At 36.0% G+C, this 15579-nt stretch overlaps 1 protein-coding gene across 25 annotated transcripts in view; it reads right to left on the reverse strand.

Moving 5' to 3' along the window:
- The window catches only part of DLG1 (discs large MAGUK scaffold protein 1), a 151270-nt gene that overhangs the window by 40869 nt on the left and 94822 nt on the right, over window positions 1-15579 (reverse strand). For all 25 annotated transcript variants that reach the window (XM_050308343.1, XM_050308342.1, XM_050308336.1 and 22 more), the window contains 7 exons: window positions 15035-15088; window positions 12571-12621; window positions 11447-11571; window positions 10220-10389; window positions 9554-9690; window positions 8232-8376; window positions 407-533 (listed from right to left, as the gene is read on the reverse strand). In XM_050308343.1, coding sequence (XP_050164300.1) covers window positions 407-533; window positions 8232-8376; window positions 9554-9690; window positions 10220-10389; window positions 11447-11571; window positions 12571-12621; window positions 15035-15088 — 809 coding nt within the window. The remainder of the gene's footprint in view (window positions 1-406; window positions 534-8231; window positions 8377-9553; window positions 9691-10219; window positions 10390-11446; window positions 11572-12570; window positions 12622-15034; window positions 15089-15579) is intronic.

Consider the following 15579-nt stretch of genomic DNA (forward strand, 5'->3'; position numbering starts at 1 on the left):
AAAGGAAAAGGATTAAGAGCTCTCCAGCCTTTCTGGATTTAGAATCTATCAAAACTAATCTTTGCATGTGGGTGCAGGGAAGACCCAAACATTGCTGATTTTAAAATAAGAAATAATCTCTGGTCTGCTCCTACTAGCATCCTAAAAACCTCTGTCAACTAATGCAGCATTGGCAGGACTTTCCAATTTTAACACTTTTCCTGGACTAATAAATCATGTGTCTGTATATATATATATATATTTATATATCCAGTTTTCTTTTTAGAACAATGTTTACAAGTGTTAAGAAACTAACATCTACTTCTTGAAACAAAGTATAATATTCACCACTATTTTGCCCACAAACACATCTTATCGGAGCTTCCTGTGTTAAGGAGTTTGACACTTAGCTTTGGTTATTCATTACCTGGTAATCTCATCATCTCCAAGCATTCCCTTGGGAACTGGTGAATATCGCCCTGGTGATGCTTGGGGCATGGACTGTCCCAAATAGGCAGATGGACTGATATGGTTATCCACTGGTTGAGAATAAGCTTCAAAGAGAGGGGAGAAAAAAAAATTACATTAGGGTAATATGGAAAAAGAGCTGGAAGAACTGAAACAAAGGTGTGACCTCTTCTAAAAACAAATTATAGCAGTTCAACTGATACATTAAGAATATCTCATTTCTAAAATAGTGTGTCAGGTCTATATATTTCCTAGTCTCCTCACTTAGTCAGTAAGCAAATTTTTCAGTTCCATTTTGTCTCCAAACTTTTTTAGAAACAGTAACTGTGGATAGTTGAAACTCATGAGGACAATCTGGAGATTTATCTGTTTTAAAGCTGTCTTTAACTTGACTGAAGTAAATGAAGAATTTCAGTTTCTTAAAATCACTATGTCAGAGCACAAGTGAAAAATACAATATTTTATTGTTACAACATGTCTTCCAAATTGTCAAGCTGCCTGCCTCTTTCTATCTAATGCTTTGATGTGGAGCATCCCACCATCTCCATAATAGTCCAGGCCATTCTGACTGACAGGTCAGCCATCAGCACACACCAGGAAACAAAAGTAGGGCTATTCTACCTTCCACTGTTCAAGGTAAGAGAGGAATAAACAAGGTCTTGCAAAAAAATGTCAACTGTACACCTAAGGTCAGCTGTCCTATTCACATTTTCATTGATTAAAACTAGAAAGGTGAAATAAAAGGATTTAGCGGAACAGGCCATGAATTCTGTGTATGGAGTGCATCAGATGTTTACCCTGAACCACAACACATCCACTAGAAGAAATTTAGCATCTTAAGTTATTACAATTGATAGAAAATATTCTACAAAGCCAGGAGAATTGTTCCAACAAATAATTAAGAAGGTGCATGATATTTCCAAGTTAGGCACATTAATTTTAATTGTCCATTCACCAGGCACAGTCATACCCACTGCCTGCTACTACAAACCATATTCTACAACTGAAAATCGTTTTCTTGGTGTAGGTGCTTGAAATTTTGAGGCTTAAACATGGAGGGTGGGGACACATCACAGATTCAACATAATTAATGTTGCCAGACTCTCTTTGCTCTTACTCATTTGCTGTAGCTGATGTGGTGCCTGACCTTTGAGGATTTACACTAAAACTGAAGCTTTTGTAACTGAACAGACATGACACACTGCAGAAAGGATCTGTATATTCCTTTTCTTTTTTCTGTTTTAAGCCACTTACCAGAATGTTTGGATCATATACAAACTTACCAAGAGTATTTATATATGAAAAATTTGACAGCTTTCAAACTACCCAAGTCTCTGCTGGATTGATTCTGTATTATTCTAGATTCCTAGTAAACCTGGGTGCAGTAAATTCCATGCATGGCCTATGTATCAGATTGTCAGCATTTCAGCAAGCATTAAAATCCACTGTTAACAGCTTGGGCAGTTTAAAAGCACATGAAGTAATTGTGCTATTCAGTCACACCAGCCCTCAGTCACGTGAGACTGCGCAGAACTTTTGGAAATTGCAGCTCTGGATTCACAAGTGGTTTCAGTAAATTGAGAATCAAAGTGCAAGAAGTACCTTGTGCCCTTCTAAATCACAGAGAGAAGGAAATTCTCTCACGATGGTTTCATGAGGTCCACAGCAAAGAGAATGCTGCTTTTGCTAAAACCAAATTATCAAAAAAGCACTCATATTTGAGAATTCCCTAAAAATTAGCTGTTCAACATACATGATTCCTAAAACCATTTTTAGAACAGCTGTAACACACATACATTGCACCTTCATCCTTCTGCTACCTACAAGGATTTTATAGATTCCACTACTTTATTCTTTCTGTCTGTCCCAGCACACCATGTAGATTCTGTGCACTGCTAAGAGATCTGGACATCTGTCAGTTTCAAAACTTAGGGGTTTTTTGTCACACTGGTGTTTCAGTAACAGATTTTCACAATGATTACCAAACCATGTGGAAATATTTATTTTTTGATGGAAAAAAAATAAGCATTTTAATATAACAATAATATTTACATGTATTCCTCAACATCCATGTAACTTTACATACTTTAAAAAAACTACATATAAATAAAGTTATTTTGTTTTTTTCTCAGAAAATTGTAAAGTTAAAGCAGAAAAAATGGAAGGTAAGACTTTATGACCTCTTTTCCAATTAGTGAAAAATGGGTTTTGATTAAAAAAACCTGAACAACTGTTGCTCCGCATTGCAGCTCTGTACATTCTGTTCAGGCACTAAATTATCTCATGTCACAAAACGAATTTACAATTGCTTTTAACAAGTCCATGGCAGCTATAACAATGCACATTTTATAGGAAGTAATTAGGTTTTTTTAACCAATTCTATATTCACTGACCTACAGTACTTGTCGTTTGATTGTCTTCCAGGTTCCTAAAGCTTTTAACTTCATCATGTTCAGAAACATATATACCACCTACTGCAGGATCTTATTTTTAAAATTTTTTATCCTTTCACCATGTAACTAAAACTCGGCTATCAAGCAACATAACCGTTTATTATTTCAGACTTGTGGACTGTTCCATAACAGCACTGGATACAGCCTTTATTAAGTTTTACATATGCTACTTGCTTAGGTGAGGTCCTTTTTCAAGGTTGGGGTTCTCACTGTAAAGAAAGCAAACCCATAAAGGGGTTTCCATGGAATTCCTGTGGGAAAAAAAAAAAAAACAAAACCACATGCCTGCACCTTTCCTAAAACTGTTTTAGCTGGAAATTATAACTGAAGAATATTCATGAGGAACATGATAGAAATAAAAAGCAATCCATCACTTTCTGAATCCTAAACGAGGTTTAAACTTCTGTTTCCAGGTAATTATTACTGATGTAACTGATAAAGGAACTGTCTTTTTGATGAACAAAAAATTGTATGCATTAAATGAACTTGCTTTGACAGGAAAAGTCAGACTCTTAAAAAGAAACTTCATTTCCAAATCCACCCTTCTCCTTCACATAACACAACTCTAGACACACACACACAAAAAAAAAGGCAGATTTCTTATTATGTCACTGAGGTCACCAAACACAAGTACAATCTCTAAAATGGGAAATAAAATTAAAACTTCACTGTAATTTACTGTTATTACATATTCTTCTCTTCCTGTACTTATGTCATTTAAGAAATTATAAAGGCATTCATGACTAGTGAGGAAACCAATTATTCCCTACCTTACAGAATTTTATTTCTCAATGCAGGGTGGAAATACTGCACCAATGCATACACATACAAAGGAAAAACACTTTAAAACTGACTAGAAGTCAAAACCGCATCACTAAGAATATCTTCAAAGGAGGCCTGTATAGGAAGCAAGTCCTCTCTCTCAAAAAAAGCGTAGCCACTTTTCTGACTGATATTCTACTGCATGCACTGCACAGGTAATGTGGGTGTTTTAAACAGCAAGTTCTATGCCTTCTTAGTAAAATTTGAACCAAAATAGCTTTAAAAGTATTTATACAAACAAATTACTGGACATCTGTTCCAGGAACCATTTAATGACCAACATTTATAGACAGATTACTGAGGCAGTTTATACTCCCACTCACTACAGCAGGTTAATACCTGTGATTATCACACGCACACACATCAGCTGGGCTGTCTGCCAGCTGTGTGGTACTGACCCACAGGACCATCCTACCTACACTGCTGCTGTTCCTCTGCCTACAATGAATACAGTACAGGATGTTGTTGTATTTCCATACTGGAAGTCCTCATCTTTCAGTCTCTCCTAGACTGGAGAACGGCACTCAAATGGCAATGTGCTACCAAAAAGAACAATCTTTCGTAATTGCATTCTTCTTGAGTCAGCAAATGCAGATCACTGTAAGGTAACTCTTCAGAGTAGCAATCCACATCTCAAGGGTCAAAAAGAAAGTCTCACCAAAGCAATAAAAGTGGAATAGCCATCAACTATTCCAGACCCTCAAGAACTGTGGCTAAGCTTTCATCGCCCATACACATCCCACCCTCTGGAGCTATTGCATAGAACCATCAGCTATTTTTTTCACATTCATTTCCTTCTGAATCTCTGGTCTCAGACAGCCCCAACTCTTCTTTAATAAGATTTTCAACATTAACTTTCCCCCTGGGCAGCCGGAGGTCAATTTTCAGCCCCAGGTGCACAGTGTTGACACAATGTCTCTAACTCCTCTCAGTAAATACTGCCATAAATCAGAATCTCAGAAACTACTTGATCAAGTGTCCCTTGGTTCAAAGATACTAAACCCAAAGAAATACTAAATATCAAATTATTTAATTATCTATATGGATGCTAACTTACTTGATCCCTTTTTTTGAGCCACCTGACAAAGTGGCTGGTACTCTTGTTGTGAAAGGACTCATAAAAGAGAACAGATTTTGCACAAAACCTAGACACTGTGTACCTGGTTCTCAACAGTTCTCCAATATCTTTAGCTCTGCATTTTAAATCCCCATCACCAAGGCAAGTGAAGCAGCCCTATAACTAAACAAGACCAGTTTCAGAGAGAAAGACTTTAAGACAATCAAATTCTGAATTTGGTGTTTTGTGGATTTTTGAGTTAACTACCATGGTCACACAAGTTAGCATAGTGAGCAATCTACAGCATGTTCTGCAGACAGTACAGATACCAAGTACTGTGCACTGTGCTTTTAGAAGTTTCCAATAAAATGAGTACTCAAAAAACCCACAGAAATAACCAAACAAAAAACCCTCCCAAAGGGATTCTAGACGTGAGCAGTTTACACACAAACTCAAGTAGTAGAGTTTCTATCTTAACATAATTTGTAATAGACATGTCCATAGGCAGCTTCTATGCACATCTTACTTCTCCTTTATGGTAGGCCTGAACTCCTAAGAACCTGGATAAAAGGCTTCTGATGGACAGAAGTACGAAGGAGGATTGAAAATACATGTCTCAAAACAGTTCTAGGTGACTAGGTGAAGAAAGAAGACTGTTTCAATACTCACAAGCCAGATGATTCTAGGAAATACTTCTTTAATATTTCTTGCAGAAAGCAGAGGCTTTCTAGTTGCAAAGTTATAAAGAAGCAACAGCCTTTGAGCTTGGTGTCGTCCTTTGATAGTTCCACTGTAAATGTGCAGATTTTGAGCTGAAAAAGCTTTATTCTGCCCTATATTTATAAAATAGCATCTAGCATCTTAGCCATACACAGTTGTTTCTTATAAGTGAAAGACTGAGGAAAAGACTAAACCAATTTCCTTGAATTAAGTCATTAAATAGTTCAGGCAGGACCTTTGGGTCTCCCTTGCGTGCAGAATTCCAGCACTAGGCTCAGTCTCCACACCAGCTGCAGTAACAGCCAGCTGCACTTTGATCAGAGACACACCAGCTTATAGAGTGTTGGGTACAAAGGTCTTTCCTGCTATAAGGAAAAGAAGCAGACTGGCATTTCATCAAAGGACCGAGCACTTTGCAGAAGAATGTTCTTTGGTTAACTGTTGTCAAAAGTCTTCTCGAAACAGAGTGAAAAACAAGAGTATCTTCAGAGAACTCCAAGGTTAAAACTTAGCTAAATGAAATGAAACTCAGAAAATCTACTCAAATGCACCAACAGTATTTTAGCCCAAAAACCTTGTTAAGGGTCACTAAAGGACAAAAGATAGATAACACATCTGGAACTTGAGCAAACTTCTGTGATTTTTTTCAGAGTGCTTGAGTAGGATGAGAAAGATTCCCATATGCAGCTGGTGGAGCTTGAGAGGCATGACAAGGTCAGGAGATTGGCTTTTCACTTCTCAGTAAAAGAAGTGCCAATTCCCACAAAGGATGGGATACTGACCTGCACAGAATGCCAATGTCACTCTCAAATCACACAGGGAGAACAAACAAACAAAGAGAAACTCAGGAGGAAGGACGGTAACAAGACAAGAGGGGCCTACGTGTGTGGCCAGGTCATTTATCTCCAGGTAATGGATGTGAGACTGTCATGTTTACTGAGAAATTATATCACTGTCTCTTTTATGGTTTTATGTTATGATGCAATTAACTTCAATAAACTGAGTCTCCAGCTCATCCACCATTTGAGAGAAATTAATTCTCTGAATGACAGAATTAATGTCTCGCCAATATCACTGATTCATTAGGATTGGGCAAATTATCAGGAACCAGCTCCTTCACTACTTTCCTTCCCTCAAACTTTCTTCAGGTTTTGCCCTTGCCCCCACGAAAGATTCATAAAGTAAATATTCAAATGATTGAGTCAAGATACAGTAGTAACAGATGAGATACTTTGATGTTGGTCACACCACAATCAACAGCAGTGTGACTGCATTACCACCACACCACCAGGAACACTACGTACAAATCAGGTTTCCTCTCTGTCCCAGAAAATCTGAATCAGAGGTGAAACATATGAAGAGGTCAGTTATTATGGAGAGAGAAAAGGAAGTCCGCTTTTCAAGGAAAAAGTGGGAAAGGTTATTGGACAAACCACGTATCATGAGAGAAAATGGCTGCTTTGTAACCCTACATATGAGTAGAAGACTGGGGAAGAATAAAGGAAGGCTGAAAATGGTTTTATGTCAAAGAATGGAGCCTTCGAGAGCATCCTTCTAATAAGACAATGAAGACAAAACCTAATTAGCTCCAAATTGTAATTCAATAAGCTTACAAATGGCTTTTAAGACACTGTAGCTATTCACAATAAATGATGGGCTTAGAAGGTCCTTCAGTCCTCTGCTGTGCTGCACTTTTGTTTGTTCTCCTTTACATATTGTTTTCAACTACATCTTTTAGTCCAGAAGTGCTCCTTTTTTCATATGAAGTAGTATCTAAACAGATTAGTGCTACATAGCACTGCTTACACAAATCTAACAGCAGGAAACAAAAAAATACCTAAAACAACTCTCACCTAGAACCGTTTTATATGACAACAGGAGTAAAACCAGTCATCCAGAAAAGTCAGTCTATTCAGTCTTGGGAAGACACAGTTATATTATTTTCATGTCTTTCTTCAACCACTAAATGGTAATATCCCTCTTGAAGAGACAATATATTAAACTCAAATTTTTATTTACATTGTAGTTCAATCCTGAACTTTCTGGATTTGCATGTTTGACTTTGAAAATACTCTTGTCCGTAGTAACCTTACGTCAACAAGAAATTGTTATAACTACTTTTTAATACAGCAATCACTAGTTTTCCATTTGAATTACCAACAATTATGTCAAAACTGAAGTAAGACTTCAAGTAAGTTAATATGAAATTTCTCAACATATTTGCAGGTAAGAACCAGATGTCAAGAACTCCTCCTCCTCCCAGTTCAGTTTATTCAAGTATGTGCAAGCTCATGAAAAAGCAGAAAACCAGGAAAAAACAAGTCAGAACATCACTAACCTCTAGCTGAAACAGTATTGCCTTTTGCTCAGTTTATAGGACACTGACCATACTCACAGTGCATTGTTTGTTACTCTCCACAGCCTCCAAGAGCAGGAGGCACCTGTTCGACTCACACTCACCAGCCAGTACTGAGCAACACTGACTCTCTAGGACTGGCCCCTGCCAGCCACAGAAGCACACCTGGAGCCCCAGCTGTTGCTGTCTTTCAGTACAGGAGCTATAGAATCCTGTTCTGTTCAGCATATAATTTTCCTTATTAATCAACTTTCTTATATCAGACTTTTGCCCTGTATAATATTTAAAGGCTTGAAACAGTTAAAATACTAAAAATGGGACATGTTAAAGCCTTAAAGGGAAAAATAATTAAATCACAAAGATAAGCTGAACTTACAGTTTGTGATGTCAGGAGGGGCATAACTGTCATTCATGAACATGCTGGTGGGTTTTGCAACTTTCAGATAAACAAAGTCAGATGTATTTTTTAAGGCAGTCACTGCTTCTTCATGAGTAACTTCTTCTAAACAAACACTGTTCACCTAGAGAGAAAAACAAGTTCTCAACAGAGAAAAATGTAGCATTTTCATAGGACACACACTGAAAGTTGTTGGAGCACTCTGGAATTGAGAGTCTTTATTAGGAGTCATGTGCCACAGACATAATTGATTATATAAAATTATATAACAGATGCTTTGTGAAACATAAGACTGACAAGTGTTCCTTTAAAAGATTATAATAAACTGTATTGATTGTAACATCACCAAGAAGGCTCACGTGACTTTGGAGAGCTAATGGGACAAGCAGGACACTCAAAATGTCCTAAGTGTGCACAGTCACAACATTGACAGTGCAAGCATTACAGAGAAGAAAGTGTGTTCTAGTAAGAATAAATCCTGCATCATCTTGTCATGACATAATTAAGTTCTAGACATTATAATGGGACAACATATTCTTGCAAGAGGTCGAAAGCAGGGTCAAAACTGGAGAAGGTCTTGATATGACTGAATTACATGACAAACAACACCAACTTAGTTTAACTACAGGCAATAAATTTCTTGAGCCATTGCTATTAAGCTGAAACACAAGCACTTGCATCAAAAAAAGCCCAAACCTTTAACAATTACTATCTCATATAGAATCCTACTAAATAGAGTTCCTGAATCTCATTTTTCTATCTGGACAGCTAAATTTGTGGATGGGATTTAAGAAAGATGAAAGTTATTTTTACTTTGTGCATAGAAAAATTCAATTCTGAAGTATCTGAAGCTTAAAAAAATAAGCCATTCAAAAGCAAACACTGAAATGCAATATAAGCAGCATTTAGGCTGGCTAAAGGTTGTCCAGTTCCTTTCCATTCTTCTTTTTTGAGAAGAGAAACAATCTCACTGTACATTTGTTTACAATTCTGTCACTCAGATACCAGAAAAATAATAGCAGGTTATCAGAAATAAACATGCTGATTAATACAGGTTTTCAATGGAACACTGGGCCGAAGAAAAGATTTCAGATTTCCTGATGAGATGGTGTTGAATGATGCAGATTTAATTTTATCACTGATTTCCTGGCAAAAAGACATTTTTTTACCCATTTCTATGAAACTACACTCCACTGGTAGGCAGCTGAACCACAAACTGAATCATGCCCTGACTGAGCCTAAAACTGAATGATCATTAAAGAAAAAGAAAAAAAAAAAGAAAAAAAGAAGTTCTTACTTACAGCTAACAGTTTGTCTCCAATCTGAAGTTTGCCATCTTTATGTGCTGCCCCACCTTCAATGATTTTGGTTACATAAATGCTGTTGTCCCCAGGTATATGCTGATTTCCTACACCACCAGCAATACTGAAACCAAGACCTGCTTGAAGATAAAGTCATTACTCAAGAAACCCTTTTTGCATACATTAAATTCAAATTATTACATAAATAGTAATGCTGTTCACATTACATATAAATATATATAATATTAGGGTCTGGTTGAAGCAATACTGGATGCCTTTTCAAGAGAGTTCCATAATTTTCCAGAAAGTTTTGGAAAAGACATAACATCTACACAAGTTCTCAAAACCAAAAGCTAACTCATTTAATTCATGCCTTGCGAAGATGCACAATGGCAGAGGTATAGCATCACCACTGATATTTATAGAACCACTGTCCAAGAATTACCCATATAGAAACAAAAACTTTCCTCAAACTATTTTTAATCTCTCAAGGATCCTTTCTAGGTAATTCAATGAAGAATTTTTCTCCACTTTATAACGTACTTAAAAATTACTAGATACTACCAGAAACACATTTTTATAATTTGAAAGAAAACTATGCATTCTACAAGAACAGTTCCAACTCTGTAATTCTTGTGAAACAGAAACTTCATACTTCCAGCGTACCCTTGGGGCCTTTTACAAGTTTGATTTCCACTATTTTTTCTGTGACTGGTTTTCTTCTTTTGACATACAATCGTACGATTGATCCCGCTTCTTTCAATGCTTCCACGGCTTTGCTGTGTGTCACATCTCGGACATCCACCTCATTTACTCGCAGAATACAATCGTTAACCCTACAGAGAGCAACAAGCACATTCAGGTGTTGTGTTACAGCAGAGCAGGAGCATAATATTTTATGTATAAAACACTAATATAGGTGTTAACCAAATAAAATATATAGATTTATCTCCGCAACTCTATTGATCGCAGACAATGCTCTAAAATTAATTATTAGTGCTTAAAAATAAATCAAGGATCACTAGAAAACATTTAATGGGAATATTTAATTACCAGTCAAAGAGGGCAGCATCTTACATGTGTTGCATTTAAACAATGTTTTTGAACAAACTACCTTTTGTTTAGGGCTACAAGAAAGAATTTCTTAGGAGGCACACAGTGAGAACACACTAGCTTTAAGCCATGACATGAACAAGACAATCTTGATTCCTCCTTTTCACAAGCAATTTAAGTGCCGGCCTTCCAGTCTATTTAACATGTTGCTGTAGTGCCACTGAGCTCTCATTACACTAAGTGCAATGCCTGACCCACCTGTCACCACGTTCTGCTAGATGTACCTCTGACAGTGGTCAATAAGCTCAAATGAAGCCTTGAAATAAGTTTATTAGAACTAAAACCTGTAATACATGAGGCATTTGCACCTGAAATGATGGGGTAAGTTCTTGACAACACAAGAGAAAAAAAGATGGTCCTACAATCAGTGTGGGTGGGTATCTCTGAAAAATTCAGACACTGAATTATTACCAAGCAGAAAAGAGGGTTGTTACTAAACTCCACTACCTTGCAGATCAGAAAATCTGCACATGGATAATCGAGAGTTACCTATCCTACATGTCTAAGCTTTTCCTTGAATTAAGGACTATGGAACATATGGCATAATACATTTATACCACAGAACAAAAAAAGTTCACTTAATTTCCCTCAATTTTACTGGTTTGGGGGTGGTAACTGGTCCAGTCAAACATTTTTCATTATTTACAAAACACTTCCAATATGGAAAACTTATTTAACATTTAATGTAGCATGATAAAACTATTAAAATTAACTTAAAATGTTCTATCCACTGTTTAAAATACAATAATAACCCTTAACAACCCAACAAAGTCATCATACCGTAATCTTCCATCCTGTGCAGCTGCACCCCCGGTGATAATTTTTGTAATGAAAATACTTGAATCATCCCCAATATGTGGGTTGTCTGTACCACCTGCAATGCTAAAACCAAGTCCTGAATTTCCCTAAAGATAGAAGGGAAAAAAAAATTTACATACTTCTTTTTTTGGGAAAAAGATACTCTAGTGTATCTATTTGATTCACTATAGAACCAAATCTACATAATTTTCAGTGATAACAAAAATATTAAAAGACAGTTTAAGGACTATAGTACATATATAACTTTTATGAAAATAATATAATTATGTCTGACACATACGTAAGGACAATATAAGTCATTGTATAACTGTAAGAGAGACAGTTCCAACCCCACAGCTTTCTCACTGAACTTGATAAACTACATAAAATCTTCCCTCTCCAACGTTCTAGAAATCTGAAATTATTCATACACATATTTGCTCCTCATTAAATTGTTAGCAACAAATTCTTTTTCCCAGAGAAGCCCTCAAATAACTTGTGTCCCACCTCTAATGTATTCTAACAGATGTAGAGATTCAGACTGACATTTTTCTCTTCAAAGGTTGCCTGCCTTTACTGTCAACTGCAAGACCTCTTCACCCTGTCAGTAACCACCACAACTGCACAGGTATCAGATACAACCATTTCTTTCTGTCTTTTTGTTAACAGTGCAGCTCAAGAGAACTGAGCTAGATCTCAATGTGGAAAACCTAACAAAGAAATGCATGTGACAAGGTGTCACTTGTAATCTCAATATAAAACTTAATGGTATAAGCAGAAGCTTATCATAAACAGCAATACAAGAGATGAAATCAGAATTTGTGTTATTACTCTCTACAAGTCTAGATAATAACATTAAAGGTAGTATGTCCTAGGGAGATCATTCTCCTATTTTACTCTTAATGGTCACAGATACTAATAAAAACTTTTATTCCTGCTCTAGCAACTTGATTTACTTTTTTTTAATTTAAGTAATCTATCTAAAGAAAAAAATTAGTAAGAATTGGTTTGGATTGCTGTTAGCAGTATCAAGAGGTTAATTTTTCATATTAAAGTATCATAAAACACACTTCAAATAGAGTACAGGAAGACATTTAGCATGTTACCCTTTCAAGAGTAATTTCTTCATACTCATAATCTGCATCCGTGCCATTGACCTAGAAAGAAAGAAAAGTGAGACTTACAGAGAATTTTACACTTTCCATGACACAGTTTGCTTGGCTGGCAGTTCACTCCCATCAAATTTCAGCTGACTCACAGTGACCACTGAGCGCAGAGGGGACATGTGATTTTCACACCACTCTGTATATATGAATCAGACACTCTTTTTGTATGAGTTTTAAAGTTGCTATTTCAGAGAGTAGACTGATCTACACAGGTACTGTAGGGCAGAGGTCCTCTGCTTCTGATTGCCAGAGACAAAAAATGCTCTTGAAATCCTCAGATGTTCCTCAGGCTATGCAGCAACTTGAAACTCAGAAAAAACCAAAGAGGATATGGGGTAGAGAAGAAATTGTAAGGAAGAACAGAGGAGCATTTTCCAACTGTTCCACACAGAGCAGAGAAAAATCAAAGACTGATGCTTTATATCATTTTTCATGAGAAATGGATAAAACCCTTCTAAAGTGACTTTTAGCAACTGTTTAGATTCCTACATATAAACTAAAAATCAATAAACTAAAACAGGGCCAGAAAGAGAAGAAGAGTTTAGAAGAATATTTCATACAGTTAGATGAAAACCCCAAAACCTAGAGAGATCTCTTATCTCCTTCAAGTTAGGAAGGATACCCACATTCTTTGCTGCCTACAGAACTAGGACAGAATCAAATACCAGAAGCAACAAAAAAATCAAAACTAAGCAAAATCAATTAAATATCAAATTCTTAACTATATTTAATATGTAAGAGTAAGATTACTTTTTCCAATTATTAAGATATCTTGGAACTCAAATTCTTTCCTCCACAGTTACCTACAGCAGCATATGCACCATGCAGCTACAGGTAATTCCCTAGTTCTAGCCTTTTCAGATGAAATATTTAACAAGATAAGAAATAACATTTATATTATTATTTTACAAAGTACCTTGTCTATAAGATATTCTGTATCTGACAGTCTTCTGTGCTTTAACACACTATTCAAGGTTTTATAAAGATACAAAACATACGTACAGAAAAAAAAAATTAAATCTGACAGTTTTCTAGCAGATAATTAAAAACCAGAATTTAATTCAACATAAACAAAATCATTATCAAGTTATTTCATTCCTTCTATGTTTATTTAACATACTTAAAAACTCCAAAAGCTGGTGATGCCACAACTTTTACAGGCTAATATCAAGCTCATTTATCCCTCATCCTCTAATTTTATCTCCCCTCAACACAATAGAAGCCATATCCATTCCACACATAACAGAGTATCATCTTCTTTGCACAGTGCCTCAAAAATGATTATGTCCTTAATAGTTTGCTCAGTGGAACAGATACTATGGTTTTAACACATGATATTTCTCCATTAAAAAGGGAAGAGGTCTTGACCTTCTGAATATGTGAAACTGTATCTATTACTACACCACCACAAAAGAAGCCACTGTGATCAAGAAGTTTTTATGTCAGTTAAGTCCTTGAGCTCCTACCTACAAGGAATGACAAAATGTGCTAACTGAACCTGTCATCCAGCATTACAGAACTAGGACAATAGTTAATGATGACTGAACAGTATGCAGTGCTTTTTTCCCTTTCTTTTTTATTAAAAGAATCACAAGGACAATTAATCACTTCCTATTCACTGTCATTAGGTAAAACAAAGCCATTTTAATATATTTAAGCAGTCTCTTATTTCCATGTAAAAAAAATCCACAATACCTTTTTAAAATATCATCTAGATAAACAGGAGCAAACAAAAATCTTCACTGTTTTTATCCTCCACTTTAGCTCAGCTCTATAGTTCCCCTCTTTTTTTTTTTAAGTTAACTTTGAATTTATTTATCTAACAAAACGAACATTAGCAGAGACAGGAGCTAGGATATATCAAATGATACAAGTCACTGCCCTAGTCTACCTTTTCCAACTTTTAAAAGAATCTCAGATCCACCAAGCCAAGTTTTATTTGCAGAAGCTAACAAAAATCTTAGGCTCCACATAACTACACTTATTACTTTAACATTTTGAACAGAACCAACCCATTTTTATGAAAATTTAGAGCACTAAAACCTTCAGTATAGCCACTGCATGGAGAAATGTTTTTATGAGAAGTGCAATGGAAATGGCACATTAAATATTAAAGTCTTTGCCTGCACAGTTGAAGAAACAGATTGTTCTCTGAACACTGAACCTCTAGAACCTCAAAAAATTGTTTTCAACTATCACACACTAGTACTCACAGAAAAACTTCCACTTACAATTTACAACATTTTTTTAATGAAATTGCTATTTAAGGACTTCAAATTACCATCAGGACAGATGACAAAATCAAGCACTACCAGAGGTTTTATAATACAGCAACAACAGATCTACATAATTACATACATAAAACATGATCTAAAGTTATAATGGATAGAAAGTGTAGGCTTACGTATGTTGAAGTCTCCAAAGAATCTGTATTCACCAGCACTGGAGGGGGATTTGCCTTTAATAAAAGGATAAAGAACAAAGTATACAGCGTAAGAAAATGCAATATTAACGATAATTGTAAAATTTAATTTGCTGGTTTTCTCAAAGTTCTGTTAAAAGGTGGCCTCAGCCTGAGAATTTCAAAATTAATCTTCTGAAACACTTGTTTCTACCCTGAACAAATTGCTTTCCTGAGGTCTGAGATATATTTTATACCCAAGTTCTGTCGTTTATGATCTTGTTTTTCAAAAAAATCCCCGAGTCATGCTTCCATTTGACATGATGTCAGTAACCCTAATAGTTATGGTATGATTTGCAGAGGTTGCTTTATGAGTCAGTATCTTAAAACCAATTTTTGGTAATTTGATTCCTCCTTCTTCCTATCAGGAAGATTTCTTACCCCCCAGCTCACAAACTGCAAAATGGAACCCTGCAGAAATGCAACTTACGGAAGAAAGGACCTACAAAACTGACTTGCAAATCCACAAGAAAGCCAAGAACTAGTAG

Source organism: Myiozetetes cayanensis, unplaced genomic scaffold (assembly GCF_022539395.1).
Source record: "Myiozetetes cayanensis isolate MyiCay16 unplaced genomic scaffold, myiCay2020 scf13, whole genome shotgun sequence".
In the NCBI taxonomy this organism is placed as follows: Eukaryota; Metazoa; Chordata; class Aves; order Passeriformes; family Tyrannidae; genus Myiozetetes; species Myiozetetes cayanensis.